Source organism: Malus domestica, chromosome 07 (assembly GCF_042453785.1).
Source record: "Malus domestica chromosome 07, GDT2T_hap1".
NCBI classification, from domain to species: Eukaryota; Viridiplantae; Streptophyta; class Magnoliopsida; order Rosales; family Rosaceae; genus Malus; species Malus domestica.
Window position 1 is genome coordinate 7,745,794 of NC_091667.1, and position 26,053 is coordinate 7,771,846.

The 26,053-nt window shown below is 38.0% G+C and overlaps 2 protein-coding genes and 2 long non-coding RNA genes across 4 annotated transcripts; 2 read left to right on the plus strand and 2 right to left on the minus strand.

The window, feature by feature from the left end:
* The first annotated feature begins 306 nt into the window (after positions 1-306).
* Positions 307-16,555, plus strand: LOC139197343 (glutamate receptor 1.2-like). Its single transcript, XM_070824576.1, has 5 exons — positions 307-770; positions 13,369-14,675; positions 15,005-15,308; positions 15,464-15,834; positions 16,058-16,555. The coding sequence occupies exons 1-5, from the start codon at positions 491-493 to the stop codon at positions 16,409-16,411; spliced, it is 2,616 nt and encodes an 871-aa protein (XP_070680677.1). The 5' UTR covers positions 307-490; the 3' UTR covers positions 16,412-16,555.
* On the minus strand, positions 5,574-11,574 carry LOC114825988 (uncharacterized). Its single transcript, XR_011582670.1, has 2 exons — positions 11,194-11,574; positions 5,574-5,980 (listed from the first exon to the last, which is right to left on the minus strand). It is a non-coding gene; the product is annotated as an uncharacterized lncRNA (long non-coding RNA).
* Positions 15,673-17,274, minus strand: LOC139197344 (uncharacterized). Its single transcript, XR_011582671.1, has 3 exons — positions 16,582-17,274; positions 16,167-16,336; positions 15,673-15,811 (listed from the first exon to the last, which is right to left on the minus strand). It is a non-coding gene; the product is annotated as an uncharacterized lncRNA (long non-coding RNA).
* Positions 17,275-22,950: 5,676 nt separating this feature from the next.
* Positions 22,951-25,836, plus strand: LOC114825990 (tubulin-folding cofactor A-like). Its single transcript, XM_029105461.2, has 4 exons — positions 22,951-23,255; positions 24,030-24,188; positions 25,372-25,458; positions 25,536-25,836. Exons 2-4 carry the CDS (start codon positions 24,036-24,038, stop codon positions 25,638-25,640), a joined length of 345 nt encoding a protein of 114 aa, XP_028961294.1. The 5' UTR covers positions 22,951-23,255; positions 24,030-24,035; the 3' UTR covers positions 25,641-25,836.
* The last annotated feature ends 217 nt before the right edge of the window (positions 25,837-26,053 follow it).

Below are 26,053 nucleotides of genomic sequence, written 5' to 3' on the forward strand. Positions count from 1 at the left end.
CTGAAATTATTTAGGAATCTTGCTTCCAACGCCGCACCACCCCAACCCAGCTAGCTACTCCCAGATTCATTTTTTTAGCTACTCCATAATTAATTAAAGAGAAGTAACAAGGAAGAAGTCGACAGTAGTAGTTTTCCTTCTTATACTCATTTAATATTAAAGGGAAGTAACAAGGAAGATGTCTTAAGTCATAATTTTTCTTATGATTTTTATTTTAAATGAAAAGGTCGTCTTATTCAAAACCTCAATCCAATTATGAAATCTGGAGAAAAAAAAAAAATTGGGTTTCGGGTACTAAAAAAAAAGGCTCTACGTGAACATTTTCCTTCTTATATTCATTGAACATTTTCCTTCTTATATTCAATTGTCACACACACACATACCGAAATTTGAAATTATTTATTGACTTTAACCCTATATAAGCGAAACGATGCTGCGGTGCTAAACCATACAAGAGAAGTATTGATTAATTGAGTAATTTGAGTTAGTCATGCACATGGAGTTTCAATCAAAGAAGCAAATAGCCATCATCTTTCTGTCCGTAGTGACCTTGTTTAGCCTTCTAGGTCTATTGTTTGCCCAAAATATTGTTGTTGAAGATGTTCATGTGGGTGTGATTCTTGACATGGGGTCAAGGGAAGGGCAGATTATTCTCAGTTGCATTTCTACGGCCCTGTCTGATTTTTACCAGCTGCATAAAAACTACACCACAAGGCTGCTTCTACGAACCAAGGATTCCAAAGGAAAACCTCTACATGCTCTATCAGCTGGTGAGTTACACATATCTTTTCTTTTTAAGTTTTTATGGCAGCTACGTACCATTAAATAATTAGCTTTATAGATAGTGGTATGCAGTTGTACTTGGTAATTATGTAACTTGGTGCAAGTTTGATCCCCACCAATTTTTTTCTTTCCTAACAATTTACTATTTAACGCACTAACTTCATCGCTCTATGAAAAAATAGTAACTATAAGAAGCTATCATGAAATCTCATATATGTTGTTTCTCTAATCCCCTTGATCTCTTCGCTACGAACAAAAAAAGTTCTGACCCAAAAAAGAAAAAACCAGTAGAATATTTGTTCTCCTTAGTCAACAAAGGGATCATACTTGGGATTGTAATTGGAGATTTAGGACAAAATATGTAGAAGACTATATTTTGGGGAGGTCCAATTTTTATGCAAGAGAAAGAATATCCAAAAGAAATGTTTACAACGACAGTCAACTCCAATTAAATAGCCTAACACTCTTCAAAGTTGATCCGTCTACAAGGAGAAATTTTTAGTTGTGACGAAAACATAAATAGTACACCACGTGTTTTAATAGGAATTGTGGGAAATTTTATTTTTTAAGTTATTAACTTTTTAGCACACATATTCCACCATTTCTTTAGTGACACTTGGTGTACCACCCCATGTACCCGGTTACACTAAAAAATCTCTCGAAGGTGATCTCTAGACTGCACGTGGGTTGGCTTCCCCCAAAGTAGTAAGTCTGGTTCTGGCGGGCTGCTATCTTTAAAAGGAAAACTAATGAAAAGGGCTTGAAAACTTTGAGTTTTAATGATAAGGACAAAATAAAGGGTAAAGTGAATAGTACCAGGATTGACTTTTTAGTGTTAAAATGTGGTTTTTCGTTAAAATGAACAGTACCGGGTGCTTTTCATTAAAGTTCCCATCTTTAAAACGTCTAATGTACTATTTTGCCTTATCCTTTACTCGCTTATATCTTTTTCGTTAAAATTCCGTTTTGTGAACAATATTCGTCTATGCATTTGTGGAAATGAGCCTATTTGGAAAGTCCACGAATGACCCGAAAAGATCTACAGATTTTTAATGGCTAATTACGAAAAATAAAACTTTGTAACTAACTAAAATTTTAAAATTTAACGAAAATAAAATACATTCACGTAAATGCAAAATACGAAAAAATTAATAGTGAAATATGGGACGGGATTTCACATCCTTCCTCTCATATAAAGGTTTCATCCTCGAAATTTTCATAACACTTACACATACCCAAAGGTCTTCCTCTCTCTAATGTAAAGATACGAGAACCTAATACCTAAGCTCTAATACCACTAAAAGTTGTTACTCGCCCGATCCCGAGATATGTTCAAGATCGACATGTGACATCTTAAATTACCTATCCAACTCATGCCTCGCTTCCGAGACACGACCAAAACCAACCCAATGGTTCATATCGTAGTAAATTTTCTTTTATTTCATTGCTGCATCTAACCTCTGTGCATTGCCTACATACCCTAAGATGGGATTAAGCCTTTGTAGTTCACTTTTTGATAAACTCCTTCGTTTCTCATGACATTCCTGGCATAAAAATTTAAGGTTCTAGACAACTGATGTAAGTGATGCACCAATACATCATTCCATCTTCACATACCTCACAATGAGTTATAGCAGTGGCGAAGCCAGGATTTCTCGGGGGGAGGGGCGAACTTAAAAGAATGCAAGGTTAAAGAAAAATGGCAACAACTAAATCTTTTTATATAGTAATGTCTTCCATAATTAATCAATACAAACAAATTACAATTGTTGCCGACGAGGTTTCAGGTCATGAAAATGTCGCAGAAATTCATGAGCCTGTGAGAGTGAGTGTGCGAGTAAATGGCGGCTCGGCTGGAGTGAGCCTGTGAGATGGCTCCGTTCCGTTCCGTTCGTTGGCTACTAGGTTTGGGGGGGGGGGGGGGAGCCAGTTCGAAGCAAAAATTCACTTTGTCATTTAAACTAATAGGTGAATAAATAAATTGATGTGAAACTTGTCATTTAAAAATGGAAAATGTTCCTCGTCGGATCATTTTTCGAGGATTCTGAGGATTTCGTGACCGTGATCGTTCATCGTATATCATGCAGTAAAAAATCATTTAAAATTTAAAATTAAATATAAATAGTAACTAGCTAAAATTGATCGCACGATATGCGATGAATGATCACGATCACGGAATTTTCAGGATCCCTAAAAAAGGATAGGTTCTTTTGAAAAAATTCGAATAAAGACATAAAAGTGATGATTTGGTGCTTTGCGTTATAGTCGATAATTACTCTACCATGCCCTAAGCTTACTCCATGTATGCATTTATGTCAAGGACAAGAGTGGTATCTTACCACCCTACTTGTCTACCAATTTCCAAATCGATGGTGGCACACGAGGACACAACCTAATGACTCGCACCATCCAATAACAACTTTCCACGTAGGATCCGCACTCCCTAAACCGGCATTTCCCAGTCACCCGTCCTATCCACCAGCTCCACGTCACCACCGTCCATCACCAAAGCCCTTCTGCTTACCTATCAAAGCAGTCACACCACAGTCCAGCTTACGCACTCTGACAGTGCCATATAAATACATACTTTTCCCGGAAAATCTTTGAAAATGCCAACCAAAACAGAAAATTAGGATTTTTCGTCACTTTTTTGGGAAAATCTCGATTAAATTTTTGTATCACTCGAAAATTGAAAATCTCAGTGATTTGAATTTCTGCTCAGATTAAAACAAAACAGAAAGGTTCTTCTCTGCTGCTGTGCAGCAGAACCAGTTCGAAGGAAGAGAGACAGGGAGCGGAGCTGTGGAGGGGCTGGGTTTTCCGGCGGGAGGGGAGGGGCTAAACCAGCGCTAGGGCTGTGTTTTTCGGTGAGGGGAGTGGCGGCCGCCACTCCTCGCCCTCACGTGGCTTCGCCACTGAGTTATAGGGTTTTAGACCAACTTAACATAACCAATAGAAAGTGAGATTTCATACCAACTAAACAAAATCCAAACATAGCAGAGTTTCAGACCAACTCAATGAAAGTCGTATGGAGATAGGGTTCCAGACCATTCAACGAAATCGATAGAGAAATGGATTCATGACCACTCAACATAATCAAACAAGATAAGGTTCCAGACCACTCAATGGAATTGATAGATAAAAGCGATTCAGGACCACTTAACAGAATTCAACGAAGACAAGGTTCCAAACCACTCAACGAAATCAATAAGGATAAGGATTCCATACCACTTAATAGAATCCAACGAAGATAGGATTCCTGACCACTCAATGGAATCCAAGGAATATATGGTTCCATACGACATAACAGAATCGATAGATAAAGAGATTTAGGACCTCTCCATGAAATATAACGAAGGCATGGTTCATGACCACTCAGCGAAACCGATAAGGAAAGGGATTCTGGAACACTTAAGGAAATCCAACAAAGATACAATTCTGGACCAACTCAATGGAACCCAGACAGAGCACAGTTTATGAACCACTCAACGGAAACAAACAGAATCATAGGAACCTGTTTTAAAACAACTTAAGGGAACCTGACATGATTCGAGTTTGGTGTCATGACTTCCCATAATAATGGGTTGATGATCCTCTACTAGCCATTTCGTTTCACAAACATTTCAAATATGCATAGCAAAACACATTTCATAAAATAAATCGATGACTAAATTCCAAAGCAACAATCTAGCAGAAAACACATTTTATAAATCCACGCCATATCCAATAAGAATGCTAGCATGAAAATTTTCAGGGTAATAACCATACCACATATACTAAAGTCACTGGCATACACGTAGAAGCCCAATAACCTCGTGAATTCTGGTAAGCCGTCACTTACATGCAAACTGAGGTTCACATCCCCATGATGGCTTGCTAATCAAAGTAGGTCCAGTAGGCTTTATCGGGTCTTTAGTAATCTAGTTTTGGTATTTAAGAACGATTCAGGACACTTTAACTAAAAGTCAACCCTCGTTCAATGTGATCAATGGTAGGGTTAACAACCTTACGTAATCCCCTCAAGAAGATCCATAAATTTGATTTCGATCCACAAGTTCCTAAGGTACCACAATACTTCACAATAGCATACCTCAATTCCATAATGATCCCATGGTCAAATCTTTGCTAGCTCCAAAATTCGAGTGGCAATTAATGGAAAAATTGGGTATTTGGGCCCACCCACCGGGCGCTGCAACCATGCGCTCAACAAAACAAATATGGAGAAGGATTCTGAATCACTCAACGGAATCCAATGAAGATAGGATCTTAGAAAACTCAACACAATCGAATAGAGAAAGGGATTTCGGACTACTCAACGAAATCTATAAGGAAAGAAATTTCGACCATTCAACGGAAATGATAGGAAAGAGATTCCAAGACCACTCAATGGAATCCAATGAAGATAGGGTTTCAGACCACTCAACGGAAATGATAAGGAAATGGATTCTAGATTACACAACAAAATCCTACAAAGATAGGGTTCCAGACCAATTAACAGAACCCATATAGACCACACGGTTTCAGACTACTTAACGAAACCGAACAAAAATTCTAGGATCCTAGTATAAAACAAATCAAGAGAACTAGATACGATACGAGTTCGGTGTCACAACTCCCCATAGCAATGAGTTAACAATAACCTACCCGCCCTCTCGTTTAACAAACATATCAAATATGCATACCTAAACACATTTCATAAAATAAATTGATGACTAAATTTAAAAGAAACAATTTAGCAGAAAACACTTTTTATAATCCATTCATATCCACTAAGTATAATAGCATGAGAATTTTCAGGTAATAACCATACCGCATATATTAAAGTCACTCACATATAGAAGCACAATAAACATGAACCTGATAAGGTTTCACCTACATGCAAACCGAGATGTATATCCCTCAGGATGGCATACTAATCAAAGTAAGCCAACTAGGATCTATCGGGTCTATGATAATGATAATTTCAATATTTAAGAACTAAGACATTTTGACCAAAAGTCAACTCTAGGTGAATGTGGTCAACAATAAAGTCAACAACCCTACGGAATCCAACCCAAAATATCCACATATTGGATTTTTGATCCACAAGTTCCTAAGGTCAACACAATACATCTACAATAACATACTTCAATTCCATAATGATCCAACCGTCTGATCTTCGCCACCTACAAAAGTTGAGTGGCGGTCAATTGCGAAACTAGGTTTACAAGATCGAATTTCGCCAAACGGATGTGAAAAAAAAAAATTTAGGGCATCAAAATTAGCTAACTAGAAAAAAGTGGTTTATCGGACTCATGCATCGCCGTCGCCGCACTGCTGAACGCGGTGGCCTGTGGCAACGACTCGCTGGAATATAGCCAATACCAAAGTTGACTCAAATATGTTAAAATAAAGCTCTTGAAGAGTACAACAATTTTCCTACCTTCGTTGGAGTGCGAGTCTGGCCGAAATGAGTCAAAATTGTTAGTGTTTAAGTGTTTTTAGCTGAAATAAAACATTTCAGTTTACGTGTTTTAATTATAGCCTTTGGATTACATTCCAAATGGATGCTCTAGATTAAGTGAGAATTAATGATATAGAGTGACAACTGTAGCTATCTCATAGGATAGATGAAATGAATGGTTGTGATGTATTTTCTCTGATATGAGAGAGAAATGTGCTAATGCTCTGTAATCTGAGTGCTTTCGGTAATGTCCATTCGATTGCCAGAAAGAAGAGAAATGAAACTTCTTGTTCACTCATCTTTGTGAATACTCTCTGCAACTCCTTGTTTTCTTTTATACAAGAAAGCTCCCAAAACAGCATCAAATCTATAAACTAACATGGCCTCAGAGCCAGGTTGCATCCTCTGCAACTGGGCGTGAATCTGTGAAGCTCACAGTGAAGAGCTCGAACTGACCGTTGAGTTCTCACTGAAGAAAACGCGGAGAAGAAAGTGTAGTGATCTTAGATCTCGTCTCACATGGCTGGATCGAGTGGAGCTGATCTTCGTGCACCGGTTTTCAATGGTGAAAACTTTGATTTCTGGCAGATTCGGATGAAGACAATATTCCGATCGCACGAACTATGGGATATCGTCGAAAATGGTGTCGAAACTTCGACGAAGAAGGATGAAGAACTTACTGTAGCTGAAAGCAAGTTATTGAAGGAGAATATAGTCAGAGATGCGAAGGCACTTGGAATCATTCAAGGCGCGGTTTCGGATCAGATCTTTCCGAGAATCGCAATCCAAGAGACTGCAAATGCTGCTTGGAATGTGCTGAAACAAGAATTTGTGGGAGATAAACAGGTACGGGCTGTGAAACTCCAAGGCTTACGCCGGGATTTTGAATATACTAGAATGGGTGAAAATGAAGCTTTCTCTGCATATCTAGTTAGGTTATTTGATTTGATTAGTCAAATGAGAAGCTATGGTGAGGAGATAAGTAATCAGAGAATCGTTCAAAAGTTGCTAATAAGTTTACCTAGGTCCTATGATAGTATTGCTTCTGTGATTGAAAATACTAAGGATCTAGATATTGTTGATGTTCAAGATGTGGTAGCTATTCTCAAAGGTTATGAGCAAAGAATTGATCGGCATGATGAATCTCATACTGAGAAAGCATTTGTTAGTCTCAGTATTGCTTCAAAACAGAATAAATACAATGGGAATCAAGGGTTCAAACCACAGAAGAATTGGAAGTCTAAATGGAAGAAAGGAGATCATAGACCTGCAAATCAAACTGGAAAAGTTGCAGGTACTTCTGAAGGAGCTAAGAATCCCTGTATTCATTGTGATAAATTGCATTTTGGTGAATGTTGGTTCAAAGATAAACCAAGGTGTCATAGTTGTCATAAGTTGGGGCATATTGCAAGAGATTGCCGAGTCAAGAAGGAGAAGACTAATCAACATGTGAATTTTGTTAATCAAGTCAATGATACTCCTACCATGTTCTATGTCTGCAATAATGTTAATGTGAAGAAAAATGAAGATATATGGTATGTAGACAGTGGTTGTAGTAACCATATGACTGGAAGGGAGGAGTTACTGATTGACATTGATAGAAATATGACTGCTAAGGTAGAGATGGGTACAGGACAGCTCATTGAAGTCACAGGGAAAGGAAGTTTAGTAGTTGATACCAAAATGGGAAGGAGATATATCAAAGAAGTGATGTTAATTCCAGGGTTAAAAGAAAATTTGCTCAGTGTAGGGCAAATGATGGAACACGGTTACTTTCTTGTGTTTAGAGGTACAACTGCAGAGATATATGATGATAGTTCAATGTCTAATCTGATAGCTAGAATACCAATGAAGGGAAATAGAAGTTTTCCTTTGAGACTTATACCTGAGATGCAGGTTGCTCTAAAGACTAGTGTGTTTCAGTCTTCTAAAATCTGGCATAGGAGGTTAGGACATTTGAATTTGAGCAGTTTGAAACAACTCAAAGAGCATGATATGGTGTTGGGTTTGCCGGATCTTGAAATGACAAATGAGATATGTGAAGGGTGTGCTTTTGGGAAGCATTGCAGAGATGCATTTCCAAAGGAAGCATCATGGAGGGCCACACAACCTCTTGAACTCATTCACTCTGACATTTGTGGACCCATGCAGATTTCTACAAAGGCTGGAAATAAGTATTTTCTCACCTTCATAGATGACTGCACTCGGATGTGTTGGGTTTACTTCTTAAGGAACAAGTCAGAGGTGTTTAGTGTATTCAAGAAATTCAAGCTCACAGTTGAATTGCAAAGTGGATATAAATTGAAGAAGTTGAGAAGTGACAGAGGAGGAGAATATGTATCTGTTGAATTCAGGGAATTTTGTGAAGAAATGGGCATGGAAAGACAGTTTACAGTGGGATACACACCTCAGCAGAATGGAGTAGCTGAGAGGAAGAATAGAACCATAGTTGAGATGTCAAAGTGTATGATGATTGAAAAGGGTGTCCCATTTGAATTCTGGGCAGAAGCTGTTAATACATCAGTGTATATTTTGAACAGATGTCCTACCAAGTCTCTTGATAAGAAGACTCCTTTCGAGGCATATAGTGGAAGAAAACCAGGGATTAAACACTTAAAGATTTTTGGTTCTGTGTGTTATGCATACATTCCAAGACAGGTTAGACAGAAATTGGATGAAACAAGTACTAAATGCATATTTTTGGGATATGGCACATGTGAGAAAGGGTATAGACTCTATGATCCTATCTCAAAGAAAATAATTGTGTCAAGAGATGTAATAGTCAATGAAAATGCTTGCTGGGATTGGGAGTCACAATCTGAGAAAATCATCAGTGTATCCATACCTGGAAAGAAATTGTGTGAACATAATGTGGAAGGAAATTCAAGTGATAAGAGTGATGAAAATGATGAATTCTTAGCATCTTCATCTGAAGCAAATGAGTCAATTGAAAATGATTCAAGACTGGTGCAAATGCAGAGTAACACAGGTCCTCAAGACTATGATCATACTCCTTTGAAGTTCAAAAGTTTGACAGAAATATATGCAAAATGCAATCTGTGCATTATTGAGCCTGAGAACTTTGAGGAAGCAGTAAAAGATGAATCATGGCAGAAGGCAATGGAAGCAGAAATAGGCATGATAGAGAAGAATTGCACCTGGGAACTTGTTGATAGACCATTTGATAAGCCGGTTGTGGGTGTCAAGTGGATCTATAAAACAAAATTGAACCTAGATGGGTCTATACAGAAGAATAAGGCAAGGTTAGTGGCTAAGGGATACTCTCAAAAGCCTGGAATCGATTTCAATGAGACATTTGCTCCTGTGGCAAGGCTTGACACTATTAGAACTTTAATTGGGCTTGCTGCACATAAAGGATGGAAGCTTTTCCAACTTGATGTGAAGTCTGCATTTCTGAATGGAGTTCTAAATGAGGAAGTATATGTAGACCAACCACTTGGCTTTGTGATTAGAGGCAAGGAAGACAAGGTTTACAAGCTCAAGAAAGCTTTGTATGGGTTGAAACAGGCACCAAGGGCCTGGTACAAAGAAATTGATTCTCATTTCTGCAACTCTGGTTTTCACAGAAGTCCAAGTGAAGCAACTCTCTACATCAAAGCAACTGAGGCAGGAATACTTATTGTTTCTCTGTATGTAGATGACATCATATACACAGGAAGTTCAGCTGCATTGATGAATGAGTTTAAAACAGAAATGATGGGAAAGTATGAAATGTCTGATTTGGGACTATTGCATCATTTCTTGGGGCTTGGAGTCATTCAAACTGAGAGTTGTATTTTTCTGCATCAAAAGAAATATGCAAGGACTCTGTTGGAGAAATTCGGATTGAAAGAATGCAAACCTGTTGCAACTCCACTTGCAACAAATGAAAGATTAAGCAAAGAAGATGGAAGTGAAATAGCTGATGAAAGTCTTTACAGGCAGATAGTTGGTAGTTTGTTATATTTAACAGCTACAAGACCTGATATCATGTTTGCTGCAAGTCTACTTGCTCGGTTCATGCATAATCCAACCAGGAAACATATGGGAACTGCAAAGAGAGTGCTAAGATATATTCAAGGCACACTGGACTATGGAATTGCATATGAAAAAGGCAAGGATGCTGTGCTTATTGGATATTGTGATAGTGATTGGGCAGGAAGTGAAGATGACATGAAGAGCACCTCCGGATATGCTTTTAGTTTTGGTTCTGGAGCATTTTCTTGGGCCTCAATCAAACAAAGCAGTGTAGCTTTGTCCACTGCAGAGGCAGAGTATGTTAGTGCTGCAGAGGCAACTGCACAAGCCATCTGGTTAAGGTTTGTCTTATCAGATTTTGGAGAGGAACAAGTGGAACCTACTCAAATTCTATGCGATAACACTTCAGCTATTGCAATCTCTAAGAATCCAGTGGCTCATCATAAGACAAGACACATAAACAGAAGATTTCATTTCATCCGAGATGCACTGCAAAATGGTGAAGTTGATCTGATTTACTGCAAAACTGAAGAACAAGTTGCAGATATCTTTACAAAAGCATTGGCAAGAGATAGATTTGAGTATTTGAGGAAGGCTTTAGGAGTGATTTCAGCTAAACACTTAGAAGGGAGTGTTAGTGTTTAAGTGTTTTTAGCTGAAATAAAACATTTCAGTTTACCTGTTTTAATTATAGCCTTTGGATTACATTCCAAATGGATGCTCTAGATTAAGTGAGAATTAATGATATAGAGTGACAACTGTAGCTATCTCATAGGATAGATGAAATGAATGGTTGTGATGTATTTTCTCTGATATGAGAGAGAAATGTGCTAATGCTCTGTAATGTGAGTGCTTTCGGTAATGTCCATTCGATTGCCAGAAAGAAGAGAAATGAAACTTCTTGTTCACTCATCTTTGTGAATACTCTCTGCAACTCCTTGTTTTCTTTTATACAAGAAAGCTCCCAAAACAGCATCAAATCTATAAACTAACAAAAATTAGCCAAGAAGATGTCGGATCCGAGAATGGATGCACCCTCAACGTGGTCTCATCAGAGCTCGAATGTCCAAACCAAAGCTTGGTTTGTAATGAGGTTGCAGTGAGTCTTAGTGGTTGTGGTTGGCGTCGAGGTGAACGAAGGAGGTAGATCCCCGTCAAAAAGTTGAGCCTTGATCTGTCGAGAGCGGTCACTAAACGAAGAAAATATTGGGTGAAAAATGATCCTTGGGATGAGGGGAGTTAACCCAAGTGGAGGTCAATACGATTTGCCCAGAAAACATTAGAATCGACCTCTGAAATTTTGCAGGAAAATGGAATGGTCGTCGGGAAGGGGCAACTAGTCAACTTGCGGGTTATCTTTCCCCAAAATAGTAAGGCTGGTTTTGAGTTGCTATTTATAGTGTCTGATTTACTATTTTGCCCTTCCTTTTGCTCGTTTATTTCTCCTTTGTTAAAACTCCGTTCCACAAACGATTTTAGCCTACATGTGCGTTGATAAAGCTCTATCAGCAAAGTCCACGAATGATCCCAAAGGGTGTACGAATTTCTTTTACGGCTAATTACGAGAAATTAAACTTTATAAGTAACAAAAATTCTAAAATTTATTGAAAGAAAAATAAATTCGTGTAAATCCAAAATACAAAAATTTAAATAGTGAAAATCAGGGGATGAGATTTCACATATAAAGGCGACATACATAGTTTGGGCGTACGGGATATAACAACACTAAAGGTTGGGCCATGTATATGTTTGGAGGAGATGTGGCCGAGAAAGGAGGCTTTGAATTTCGGCATGGTAGTGTAGTATTGATAAAGTGGTCGAGTCCTAGACGAAGTAAGACTGTTTGAGGATCATGAATGGTTTCTAATAAGATTTGAATTATTTGTTTGAGGGTCAAGATGGATTTCTGGATTAAGTATGAATTGACCACATACTAAGACTAGGTTCAGAATTCTAGTTCGAGTCGAAGAAGGTTAGACTTGATGGTGACGGAGTACGCAAAACCATTTCACACCCTTTTGTGAAAACTAACTGTTTCACTAACCGCTAGCTTAGATTTTGAATGGGTAAACGAGTTTGGGTTGGCAGTCGACGGACAATGACCGAATAGATAGATGGGATTTTCCTAAAGCAATCAGTGAAGACCACCGACTGAATAGACAGGACTGAAGTCTGAGGAGTCTCGACTAACTAGATAGACGGGGATTCTCCCAAGTCTACGACTGACTATTATCTCAAGTCTCAGGTAGTGAAGAGTCTTTAATTCTTTCATCGAAAGAGTGACTTCACCATCCTTCTTGACGAAGTGAAATGGCCTATAATTGGTTACTCCTAGGTTACATTTAGAGTACGACTCATTGACGGCCAAACCACTTTTACGATTAAGACACTCATCTTTTTCAAGTATCTTTGTCCGTATGGTTTGATACTAATTCGACAGACCTATATTTATCAAATATGGTTGAGGCTGCCGAACCTGATGCAGAAGATTCAGAACTTCATAGCGATTTGCATCATCTTTAGGTTCTAGAATACAAGGCCGAGAGTATTCATTCCTTGGTCGAAGTCGCTTGATTCATAATTCAACAACACATTTCACCGCATCACCAATCAAGATTATTTGCCCCGTCGAGCTGGGCAGGGAATTGGCACGCTCGCATTAGTATATTCAAGGCACCAAAGGAAATAATTAGCTCTTAGTACTTCGGCATCCGAGCCATGGCCTCCTAGCCATGTAGGCTATTTAATTTTTATGACCAACACAAGTCCAAACCTTTCCAACCTGCAGTACAAGAGATCAATAGTCTTTACTTCCTATTTCTAAAAACCCATTAGGCTAATAAACGAACATTACAAGTCAACTCTTGTCTAATTGTCTAGGAAATTACCAATCTAAATTTAGAACTTTAGTACCACCACAGGCGGTGTACAGGTGTACAGAAAAAAAATTCTTGATTTGCGTATAGAACAAATAACCTAATACAACCAGTTACAGTAATTACATGAAACCAATGATTACAAGGTCAACTCCAGTTAATTAGTCTAACTAACAGCTATCTTAACAGGTTATCTTGCCAGGTAGTTGAATTAGTACGTAGTAGGTACAATTATTTATCATTAAATACTTTTTTTTTTACTCTACGCACAATCCTCAACAATTGCAGCTCTTAATCTTTTGGATAACATCAAAGTGGAAGCAATAATTGGTGCACAAACAAGAATCGAAGCAAACCTACTGGCAGAATTAGCAGAAGAAGTTAAAGTCCCTATAATGTCTCTTTCTGAACCGAGTCATTCTCCACCTAGAAAATATCCCTTCTTCGTCGAGATCACACAGGATGAAACTTTTCAAGCTGCGGGAATAAGTGCCCTCATTGAAGCTTTCAGATGGAGGGATGTTATCCTTTTATATGAGAACTTAAATTATGGGAGGGATATCATTCCCTCTTTGATCCATTCCTTACAAGAGGCAAATGTTAATGTTGCATATAAAAGTTGCATTTCTGCCTCCTCGACAAATGAACAGATCAGCGAGGAGCTCCGCAACATCATGAAGTTGAGGACTACGGTATTTGTGGTGCATATGTCACACTTGCTCGTTCCTCGCTTTCTCCTAACTGTGAAAGAGTTAGGAATGATGAGTGAAGGGTATGCTTGGATTATGACATCAACTAGCCTTAGTTTCTTGCATTCCTCCACGGACTCATCTGTGGTTGAGTCAATGGAAGGGCTGTTGGGTTTTAAGTCTTATATTCCAGCATCAACCCGCCTCCACAAACTTACTTCAAGGTTGAGGAGGAAGTTATACACGGAAGATCAAAATATGGAAGTAGGTGAGTTAAGTCCAGATGAAATTTGGGCATATGATGCAACTTGGGCTCTAGCAGAAGCAGTAGAGAGGACAAGGACAAAATATTCTACAAGACTATTGAACCTAATGGATTCGAATAATATTACCAAACAGGGCCTTATTCTTCTTCGGGAGATATTGCATACTAGGTTTACAGGTTTAGGTGGAGAAATTCAATATCCAAATGGGAAGCTAATTTCAAGTGCATTTGAGGTTGTAAATGTGATAGGAAAAGGGGAGAGAAGGGTTGGATTTTGGCCTTGTTACAAGACATTCCACCAAATTAATAACAGAAGAAATTTACTTTCTGCTAACGATCTGAAGACAATCATATGGCCTGGAGGGTCATCAACCTTCGTGAAGGGTTCCAAGCTGCAATTGAGTACTGAAATAAAACTAAGAGTTGGTGTTCCACCAAATAGTGGGTTCAAGGAATTTGTGCGTGTGGACCATGATTTTCAAACCAATAGAACATACTTCTCAGGGTTCTGTATAGACGTATTTGAAGCTGCAGTTAGAGGATTGCCGTATAAAGTACATTATGAGTTTATTTCATTTCAAAATGCCGGTGGATATATGGCCGGGACATACAATGATCTTGTCTACCAGGTTTATCTTCAGGTATATATGGTTACTTGGAAATTAACTGTAAAAAACATAATCTAAAAAATCTATTCAATTTTAATATGAGTGTTGCTATTTGGATTCCACTTGCAAAGTGATGTGTAAACGTGATACAAATAACATTATTCAAAACACTTTCTTCAAAAAATGTGTGGTTGGTAACCGAAAAGATCTATGTTTAAATTATTAATTATTTGGTATTTCTTTTCAGTTTTTAGTCGAGAACTATTTGATCTTTCATTGTGAGTTACTTTTGATTACTTATGAAATTTCTAATTAAATTATTTTGTCTTTGTGGTTGGGGGCTGTGTGGACTGGTACACCAGAATTACGATGCTGTTGTGGGAGATACGACAATCATATCGAACAGATCTCAGTATGTTGATTTTACAATACCATACACTGACTTAGGCGTGGGAACACTAATAAAAAACGAAAAGAAAGACATGTGGATTTTTTTGAAACCTCTTTCAGGAGACCTTTGGATAACAAGTGCCTGTTTTTTCATCTTAACCGGTTTGGTTGTGTGGGTAATCGAGCGTCCAGTCAACCAAGAATTCCAAGGCACGCCATTGCAGCAAATTGGAACAATATTTTGGTTCTCCTTCTCAACCCTTGTGTTTGCTCATAGTAAGTGCTCTATAATCTCATCACTTATCCGGTTAATATTATACAACTTTTACTTCAGCTAATGAAGAAATGCTGAACTCATAAATAAATATATATATATATATATATATATATATATATATATATATTAAGATCTTTATTGTTAATTCATACAGGGGAGAAGATACTAAGCAACTTGGCAAAGTTTGTAGTGATCATATGGGTGTTTGTTGTGCTTATACTGACTTCCAGTTACACTGCAACATTAGCATCAATGATGACTGTCAAACAAATACAGTTAAACTCGGGGAACTATTTAGGTTACCAATCATTCACCCCTCAAGTTATAGAGAACCCCTCGAGGTTCAAAAGCATTACATTATATGGTTCAATTGAAGAATATGCTGATGCTTTATCAAGAGGAAGTAAGCATGGTGGTGTTTCTGCTATCGTTGACGAGATTCCATACATCAAGGCCTTCCTTGCAAAGTATTCCGCTGGCTACTCAATGATTAAGACCGAGTCTACAACCAATGGTTTCGGCTTTGTTAGTAACCTCGCTCCCTAATTGACATGCATTAATTTAATATGCACTAAAATTAGCGAAGAAGCATGATATTTTTTAGCTTGAAGATGTATTTCTACTCGATAATTAACGTGAAATCAGAATTTTAATAAACTATACAACAAACTTTCAATAAACTTTTTTTTAGGCCAGATAGCAGAAATTTATTATAAGCTGATTAATTCGTGTTCATGTTTTGTATCAGGTCTTCCCAAAAGGTTCGCAATTGGTCCATGACATATCAAGGCAAATTGAAATTCTAAGAGAAGAAGGAAAACTATTAAAAATGGAACAAACTTGGCTTAGTAAAAGACCTCTTACATATGACGACTCGAATACTAATGATCCCAATGCTCTGAACTTCAGCACCTTTCGCGGTTTATTCCTCGTTAGTGGGGTTGCTTCAGCTTTTGCTCTTTCCTTATTCACTATTTTCTCACTCAATGAAAAATGGCATGTCCTGGAGAAATGCAAATGTCGGAACCTGGTTCGAGAAAAGCTGCAGTTTGTAAGGAAGTTCTTGTCTAACAAAGTTTCTAGTCATAATGGAGAAAACTAGTATTGCATGCGATGCTAGCTATAAACTATTTGTAGCAACTAGTGGAGTGAATTCAAATACATTGTTGTATTAACTTACTAATTGACCAATTAGGGTTTCAGAGCTCTTATGAATTTTTGAATGGAATGTATGTATTTTTCTTTATTTTCATTTTAGTTTTATTAACTTACTAGGTGACCTAAATAAGCTTATCTTGCTCATCAATCTTGCTACATCCTGAAAAAAGATGGATGATGTTAACATTAAAAATCTGAAAGAAAGCAGCAGCCACAACTTAATAAGTTATACAAGAATCAAATATGGCACATAGATCATTAATAAGCATGGATAGCAAGAAATATGCAGAGTGTATGAGTGAATGTATGTATATATTGTTAGTGTGTAAATTGTGATCTGATGTGGTAGTTGTATTTCTAGCTTATATTGCTAGGATGTTTGGCTAAATTGGTTGTATGCTTTCTTATCTAAGTCTCTTAGTTCTTAAGTAAGTGAGTGTACATGTGTCTTCATCTCATAGGGTGTAAGATGGATGGCTAGGATTACTTGGATGTAATTTTGAATACTGCCAAAAGATTGGAAGTGTAACTGTTATGTGTAGAGAGATGTTTCTCTCTCACAGTGTAAGCAATCAAACAGTGCGTGTGTGAAGAATTGCAGAGTCATATTCTCTGCTCTCATTCATTCCTTCTCTCTCACTCTAGTCATTGCAGCATATCCTCCATTGTTGTACTACATTTTCTTCTAATTCTAACATGGCCTCAGAGCCTTGTTGGGTCTGAATCTCTGGGCGTCGATTCTGTGAGAGATAGTGAGCAAGTGTTTGCAACACATCGTTGCAAAGAAAATAGTAGAGAGAGGTGTGATCTGAGTCTAACATGGCTGGATCTGGTGGAGGGGAGCTTCGAGCTCCGGTGTTCAACGGAGAAAACTTCGATTTCTGGCAGATTCGAATGAAAACAATCTTCCGATCTCACGAGTTATGGAATATTGTTGAAAAAAGTTTTACCACTTCAGCGAAAGGGGAAGGAGACCTCACTGAGGTGGAAACGAAGTTGCGGAGTGAAAATCTGGTCAAGGATGCAAGGGCTCTTGGAATCATTCAGGGAGCCGTATCGGATCAAATTTTTCCACGCATTGCAACTTTGGAAACTGCGAAAGAAGCTTGGGATATTCTGAAGCAAGAGTATGTAGGGGACAAACAGGTACGATCTGTGAAATTACAAGGTATGCGTCGTGATTTTGAATATACCCGTATGAGTGAAAGTGAATCTCTAGCTGCATATTTAGCTAGGTTGTTTGATCTGATAAATCAGATGCGAAGCTATGGAGAAGATCTTAGTAATCAGAGAATTGTGCAAAAGCTATTGATCAGTTTACCCAAAACATATGATAGCATTGCTTCTGTTATAGAAAATACTAAAGATATTGATGTAATTGATGCACAAGATGTGGTTGCCATATTGAAAGGGTTTGAACTGAGATTAATCAGACATGAAGAGAGTAGCACATAACGTGCATTTGCTAGCTTAGATATCTCATCTAAGAATAGTAAATTTGGTAATCAACATACCAATATTGGTGGATCAAAATATCCGAAGAACTTCAAGTTCAAAGGGAAGCAGTGGACTAACAGGTTTACTCCAAGTGTAAGAAATGAAGCTAACAACACTGGAGGGGCATGCAAATACTGTGATAAACTTCACTATGGTGAATGTTGGCTAAAAGGGAAGATTAAATGTCACAAGTGTGGAAAACCTGGTCATATTGCTAGGATCTGCAATCAAAACAAAAATGCTCAGCAAGGAAATTTTGCAAACAAAGTGGGAGAGCAAAGAAACTTTACAAACAAGGTGGGAGAACCTGGAAATCTCTTCATGGTCAAGCAATCAACTGAAGTGAAAGCTGTGAGTGATGCCTGGTATATTGACAGTGCGTGCAGTAATCACATGACTTCCAGAGAGGAGTTACTTGTGGAAATTGATAGAAGTATTAAGGCAAAAGTGCAAGTTGGCACAGGGGTTCTTGTTGATGTGAAAGGCAAAGGAACCTTGGTCATTGATACGGATAAAGGAAAAAGGTACATAAGAGAAGTTATGTTGGTACCTGGAATTGCAGAAAACCTTCTCAGTGTTGGGCAGATGACTGAACATGGGTATTTTCTGTTATTTGGTGATTATAAGGTGGATATTTTTTATGATAGAACTCTGGCAAATTTAGTTGTTAGTGTGAAACAAAAAGGAAACAGATGCTTTCCACTTGTGTTCAAGTCAAACGATCATTTGGTACTGAAAACCAATGTGCATCAGAGTAGTACAATGTGGCATAAACGGTTTGGCCACCTGAATTTTAGAAGTTTGCAACAATTGCAGGAGCATGATATGGTTCTTGGGTTACCTGAAATGCATGACGGTGAAGGTGTATGTCAGGGATGTGCATTTGGTAAGAATCATAGAGTGTCCTTTCCAAGGGAGTCAATCTGGAGAGCAAGAATGCCATTGGAACTTATACACTCAGATGTGTGTGGTCCTATGCAAACACCAACCATGAGTGGAAATCGATACTTTGTTACATTCATTGATGACTATTCGAGGATGTGCTGGATATATCTCTTGAGACACAAGTCAGATGTCTTTCATGTATTCAAGAAATTCAAAGCTATGGTGGAACTTCAAAGTGGTTTTTCAGTGAAGAAATTGAGAACAGATAGAGGAGGAGAATTTACCTCAAATGAATTTGAACAGTTTTGTGAAGCTTTGGGTTTGGAGAGGCAGCTTACTGTTGCATACTTTCCATAACAGAATGGAGTTGCAGAGAGGAAAAATAGAACTATAGTGGAGATGGCAAAGTGTATGCTTCATGAGAAAGGTCTTCCTTATAGTCTTTGGGGTGAAGCTGTAGTTACATCTGTCTACTTGCTAAATAGATGTCCTACAAAAGCATTGGAAAATGTGACACCTTTTGAGAAATTCAGTGGAAGAAAACCTGGAATTCAACACTTGAGAGTGTTTGGCTCATTAGGTTATTCTCTTATTCCTGGAAACCTGAGACAGAAGCTGGATGAAACAAGTGTCATTGGTGTTTTTATTGGATATGGCACTTGTGAAAAGGGATACAGATTGCTTAATCCTGAAAATCAGAAAGTAATCATTTCAAGAGATGTTATTTTTGATGAGAATGGTACATGGGATTGGGATAGACAGAAGATCAAAGAAGTGTACATTCCAATTGCTGCAAGTGAATCTTCAGAGATGAAAGAAGCTGATGAGGATTCGGATTCCATGGAACAAGCTGTTGCTGAAGGTTCTCAGACTCAACTTACAGATTCTCCACTCATTGAATCTGGAAGTGCTAGTGACTCAACTTCTGCATCTCAGATTGATCATACTCATTTGAGATATAGAAGTTTGAGTGAAATCTATGAAAGATGTCATGTGTGTATTGTTGAACCAGAATCCTATTATGAAGCTGCACAGGATAAAGCTTGGAAGAAAGCTATGAAAGATGAAATCAGCATGATTGAGAAAAATAAGACTTGGGAATTAGTGAAAAGACCATTTGATAAACCTGTGATTGGTGTGAAATGGGTGTACAAAACTAAATTGAATTTAGATGGATCAGTTCAAAAGAACAAGGCTAGGCTTGTTGCAAAAGGCTATGCACAAAAGCCCGGAATTGATTATAATGAAACCTTTGCACCTGTGGCAAGGTTGGATACAATCAGAACATTAATTGCCCTGGCAGCAAAGAACAAATGGAAGTTGTTTCAATTGGATGTAAAATCGGCATTCTTGAATGGGGTACTAGAAGAAGAAGTGTATGTTGATCAGCCGGATGGATTTATTGTACAAGGGGAAGAAGATAAGGTCTACAGGTTACATAAAGCACTGTATGGTCTGAAGCAGGCACCAAGGGCCTGGTATGGTGAAATAGACTCATACCTTACACTCTGTGGGTTTAAGAAAAGCACTAGTGAAGCAACTCTGTATACCAAGTGGAGGAAAAGTTCAGAAATGATTATTGTGTCTATCTATGTTGATGACATAATATACACTGGAAGTTGTCAGGAATTGATGGATGATTTCAAATCTGATATGATGCTCAAATATGAAATGACAGATCTTGGACTCTTACATCACTTTCTTGGTATGGGAGTAATGCAAACTGAGGAGTATATTTTCATTCATCAGAGAAAATATGCTTCTTCTCTACTGAAGAAATTTGGACTTCAAGACTGTAAGTCAGTGAGTATTCCATTGGTTCCAAGTGATAAATTGAGAAAAGAGGATGGAAGTGGGACTGCGGATGAAGCTCAATATAGACAAATTGTAGGCAGTTTGTTGTATCTCACAGCAACTAGACCTGATATAATGTATGCTGCATGTCTGCTATCACGGTTTATGCACTGTCCAACCAACAAGCACCTTGGTACAGCAAAGAGAGTACTAAGATATGTTCAAGGGACTCTTGATTTTGGCTTGGAATACAAGAAAGGCAAAGGAGCAATCTTAATGGGATTTTGTGACAGTGACTGGAGCGGTTCAGAAGATGATATGAAAAGTACATCGGGGTATGCATTCACCTTTGGCAGTGGAGTTTTCTCTTGGTCTTCAGTCAAGCAACAATGTGTTGCATTATCAACAGCTGAAGCAGAGTACATTAGTGCATCTGAAGCAACTGCACAAGCTACATGGCTGAGATTTGTTTTGGAGGACTTTGGTGAAATGCAAACAGTTGCAACACCAATGAATTGTGATAATACTTCAGCCATAGCTATCACTAAAAACCCTATTTTTCATCAGAAGACCAAGCACATCAACAGGAGATACCATTTCATAAAGGAAGCATTGCAGCAAGGAGTAATTGAGCTGTTGCATTGTCCTACAAAAGAGCAAATTGCTGATATCTTTACAAAGGCATTGGCAAGAGAACAATTCAGTTATCTGAGGGAACTTCTTGGAGTTAAATCAGTTCACAATTTAAAGGGGGCTGTTAGTGTGTAAATTGTGATCTGATGTGGTAGTTGTATTTCTAGCTTATATTGCTAGGATGTTTGGCTAAATTGGTTGTATGCTTTCTTATCTAAGTCTCTTAGTTCTTAAGTAAGTGAGTGTACATGTGTCTTCATCTCATAGGGTGTAAGATGGATGACTAGGATTACTTGGATGTAATTTTGAATACTGCCAAAAGATTGGAAGTGTAACTGTTATGTGTAGAGAGATGTTTCTCTCTCACAGTGTAAGCAATCAAACAGTGCGTGTGTGAAGAATTGCAGAGTCATATTCTCTGCTCTCATTCATTCCCTCTCTCTCACTCTAGTCATTGCAGCATATCCTCCATTGTTGTACTACATTTTCTTCTAATTCTAACATATATAATAGAACTAGTAAAAAAGAGGAACAATTGAAGGAGCAAATATCAAAAGCTGTAAGCCCCCTGATATACAATAGGGGTAACGTCTCCCCAGTTTTGAGAACATATTGCAAAATAGGGCAAATAGTTGGATAATTTTTTTGTTTTTTTTGTTTTTGAACAAACGATATTATCTACACTAGTGGGGAAGTGGGCTAAGCCTCACAATAAGCTAGCAATAATATGATTCAAATTCGTCTTTAGCTAAAATCAAACCTAAGACCTCTTACTTATAAGTGAAGAGGAATATGATTAGATCGTAGTAATAAGTGGTCAAAACAGCAGCTTTTAGAAGCTACTTTAATAAATGGCTGACTTGAGCCTTTAATGAACATTTTCAATTGTTGTAATAACTTCATTAATTTTTTGAAAATGACATTTTTAGCATTCCACACACATTTTATTTCTTAGAGAATAAAGTGATGTTATTACCTACCACCACCATTAAGGTTGCCACCACCACCATCACCACCACCACCACCATAACCACAACCTCCACCATTGTGTCTACAATTACAACCGCCTCTACCACCATTGTCACCACCATCATTACAGCCACCGCCATCGCCATAACCGCAACCGCCACCACTGCCACCACAATCACAACCGTCACTACTAACATAGTCACCACCATCATTGCCGCCATAGCCGCCAACACTACCACCATCACCACAACGTTGCCAGCGGTGCTACAACCTCCCTACCACCATTGTTAACTCTGCAACTGAACCATCACATCCCACTAGCACCACCACCATATCTCCACCACTGCTACTACCATCACCGTCATCATCACCACCACTGCAATCACCACCACTGCAATCACCACCACCAACCCGCCACTGCTGTCGTTGTCCCCACTCCTACTACTATGTCAATTTTGTCATTATATACAATCATATTACTTTTTAAAAAAAAAAAATTACCAAACAATTTTATATTGCTTTTCAAACTCATAGCACGTTTAAAATACAGTTAACTAAACGCTTATCTGATTTACTTTACAGCTGATTATTCTTAAAGTACAACATAACCAATTTAAGAAAAAAAATTATAATAGAAGTATTTTTTTATAAAGTACAGCAGAAGAAGTTTTTAAACACAGCAATCTCAAACCGACCTTTAGTGTAATTTCTAGAACCTAATGGAGTTTCGTGAAAATGAAAACAAGAAAATCCTCGGGGTGTTTGTGATATTATCCCCTGTTATGTGGGTGTTAAGTCAAGGGACAGATGTCAAACAACTAGACTAGTCACAGGGTTGGCACAGAGGATTGGACACAGCAGAACACACCCGAAAGAGAGGAAGAGGCGAAAGAATACGGAGTCGGGTTTTGTCCACTTCATCTTCGTCTCTAGTTTGCTGCCATCACTGTACTGCTCTCCCTCACTTGTAAGAGCAGCATCCCACCCAAAAGCTCCTATATTTACAACAGGTACTCTCTCTCTCTTTCTCTCTCTCTCTCTGTCTCTCATCTAGATTGTTGAATGTTAGATCACTGCCCTCACTGGGCACGTTTTTCATATATTTCTTTCAAGGGTTTTGGACTTTGCCCCCAACCCTCTTATGTGTTCGACCAAATGCCTGAAAGAAATTCCCCAAATGCTATCTTAATCACGAATCTTTCGGCCACTGATGGATCTGTTTACTTTACCCTTTTAAAACTCAAAATTGTATGCCTTTGAGTCTGCATTTTGCTTATTTTATGCTTGTTTATGTGCTAAAGTTAACAATCAGACATTGGGTAGATTGTATTTTCCCCTTTGAGATGTTTACCATTTATGGGGTTTTCTTCTTGAAACACTATACCATGATCTGTTCTATCCATTGTACAACTCCAGTGTAGCGCGGCAACTGGTGCCCGTTTGTGTAGTAATATATGCTCTAGTAGGAATGAAATATTGTTAATCCAAGTCTTTTTTCTGTTTCATACTGCTATTGTTATTATTAATTTTGCACCCATTACGATAAATTCCTGGCTCCGCGGCTCCGCCAGTTGTTGACGTGAATAAGGACAACGTGAATCGTATCTTTCGTTTAAATCCATTGAAATAGCATGTGTTGATGAAAAGAAAGCTCAAATTGAATATTTATTAAAAATGTCGTACCCAGTGCACAAGGCTCCCGCTTTACGCAGGGTCTGGGAGAGGTGAATATTTATTATGGTCCCATATTTTATACATGCTCAAGAAAGTGATTCTTTTGATAGGTTACCATGGCAACCCTAAGAAATCTGAAAATCAAGACTGGTACTTGCAAACGCATCGTTAAGGAGCTTCATTCTTATGAGAAAGAGGTTGAGAGAGAAGCTGCAAAAACAGCAGACATGAAAGAGAAAGGAGCTGATCCTTATGACCTGAAGCAACAGGTTTGGTCATGAATCATGAGTCATGACATGCATCAGACACCATGTAGAGTCATTAAGTTGTCATCTTCTTTTAATTAATATAATCTGGCAGTTCTTCTCCTCATAAAACTATTGTTGTCGCAGACATTTGATTAGTTGAAACCCACAAATTTCTTCTGTGGTAATTCAAGATTTTTATTTGTTCAATCAAGATTTGTACAATGGATAGTGCTTTTTACACACCCTATTTTACCTCTCACACACCCTTGTTAATTTGTCCATTGATCTTCTTCAATTCATTCGATCCGATGGCTGGAAATTGAGAGGGGTGTGTGAGAGGTAAAATGGATAGTGCTTTTCACACACCCCATTTTGCCTCTCACACACCCTTGTTAATTTGTCCATTGATCTTCTTCAATTCATTCGATCCAATGGCTGGAAATTGAGAGGGGTGTGTGAGAGGTAAAAATGGGTGTTTGGATAGCACCACCCTTGTACAATTAGGAATAACATGGTTTCTGGGTTTTCTAAACTTATAAGTTCCTGAACTTCTCTCTATGTTGCTTTAGCTGTCTTGATTGCAGCAACCTGTCATATATTCTGTTTGTCATATGCGAGTCAGTTATCAACTGTTTTTGGATTTTATGTGTTCTAGCCTTTTAGGTATATTTCATTCCTTTGTAGTGAATATATATTACTGGATTGCTAAGTATACAGCTTTGTTAAGATTTCTCAAATTAGGTTGCCGTTTTTCTTTTGAATATTTTCGGCATCAATCAACTTGTTCTACTTGTTTGCTTAACATTATATTGTTATTGTAACCTTAGAATGTTCAGAAATGGGTAAGATGTACTTTGCACCCATGAATAAATGTGGAATGTCACTTGCCAAGCCTGTACCGCAGTAGTAGAAAAATAACTCCTAAATTTTTGTTTCTTATTTTTCAGTAATTCTAGTAGTAAACTTTTCAAACCAAATTCCTGTTGGCTGATAACTTATTTGTTTGCTTGCTTGTGTGTAAAAATTGTGGATTTACAAGCTTTTGACAGAAGAATGAAGGTTTAAAATGCATAAATTAGTTGATTGACTGTTCTATGTTTTTTTTTTTTCGGGGACCCATTAGTTCTAAATAGGTTATAGTAGTTAAATGGATAGAAGCATATTCCTTCCAAATAAAATTCCTGTCTTCTTGGTTTCCTTACAGGAAAATGTGCTGGCTGAATCTAGGATGATGATTCCTGATTGCCGGAAACGCTTGGAGGCCTCATTAGCTGACCTGAAAGGAATTTTGGTATGTACAGTCTTGGTTAACCTTTCAATTAATGACTCCGATAGCCCCAATTTGTTGAGCAAGATAATAACTTTCAGGCTGAAGTAGAAGAAGAGTTGAACCAGAAGGAAGGCCCTGAAATTGAAGAAGCTCGAACCATTATTGGAGAAGTTGATACACTGTTTCAGACAACAGAAGCGTAATGTCATGGTTGTTGTAACGTTACTAACATCGCGTGGTTTTGGATCTCCATTGTCTTTTGTTCTGTTTCATACGATGGTTTTCTATGGATCCTTATTCTCTTGCATGTATTGATATTTTCCGTTCCCTCGACAATCTTTGAATTTCAGTTTGTTTGCAACTGTGCTATTGAATGAAGAAACAAAAGATTTGATACTAGTTATTCTTCTATTCTTTCCCTTTCCTTCCTGCTGGATCCATCTGTTCCCGAATAAGTCCATAACGTGTGAGAACGACATGGAATCAAAAGAACCAACCTAATGTTTCTTCTTCCCTTTCTTTTAAGTGACATCTTGGTTTTACCGTGTACTCCTCGTTGAACATTTGCTTAACAACAGAAAATTGTACGTGTAACCAGTTGCATACAACCCACAAC

Bases quoted from the DNA above. Each gene is read 5' to 3' on its own strand.
- LOC139197343 (XM_070824576.1), top strand. From the start codon at position 491: ATGCACATGGAGTTTCAATCAAAGAAGCAAATAGCCATCATCTTTCTG. The intron at 15,309-15,463 runs GTAAGTGCTCTA...TAATTCATACAG, and splicing joins AACCCTTGTGTTTGCTCATA to GGGAGAAGATACTAAGCAAC. The intron at 15,835-16,057 runs GTTAGTAACCTC...GTTTTGTATCAG, and splicing joins CAACCAATGGTTTCGGCTTT to GTCTTCCCAAAAGGTTCGCA.
- LOC114825990 (XM_029105461.2), top strand. From the start codon at position 24,036: ATGGCAACCCTAAGAAATCTGAAAATCAAGACTGGTACTTGCAAACGC. The intron at 24,189-25,371 runs GTTTGGTCATGA...GTTTCCTTACAG, and splicing joins CTTATGACCTGAAGCAACAG to GAAAATGTGCTGGCTGAATC. The intron at 25,459-25,535 runs GTATGTACAGTC...AATAACTTTCAG, and splicing joins CTGACCTGAAAGGAATTTTG to GCTGAAGTAGAAGAAGAGTT.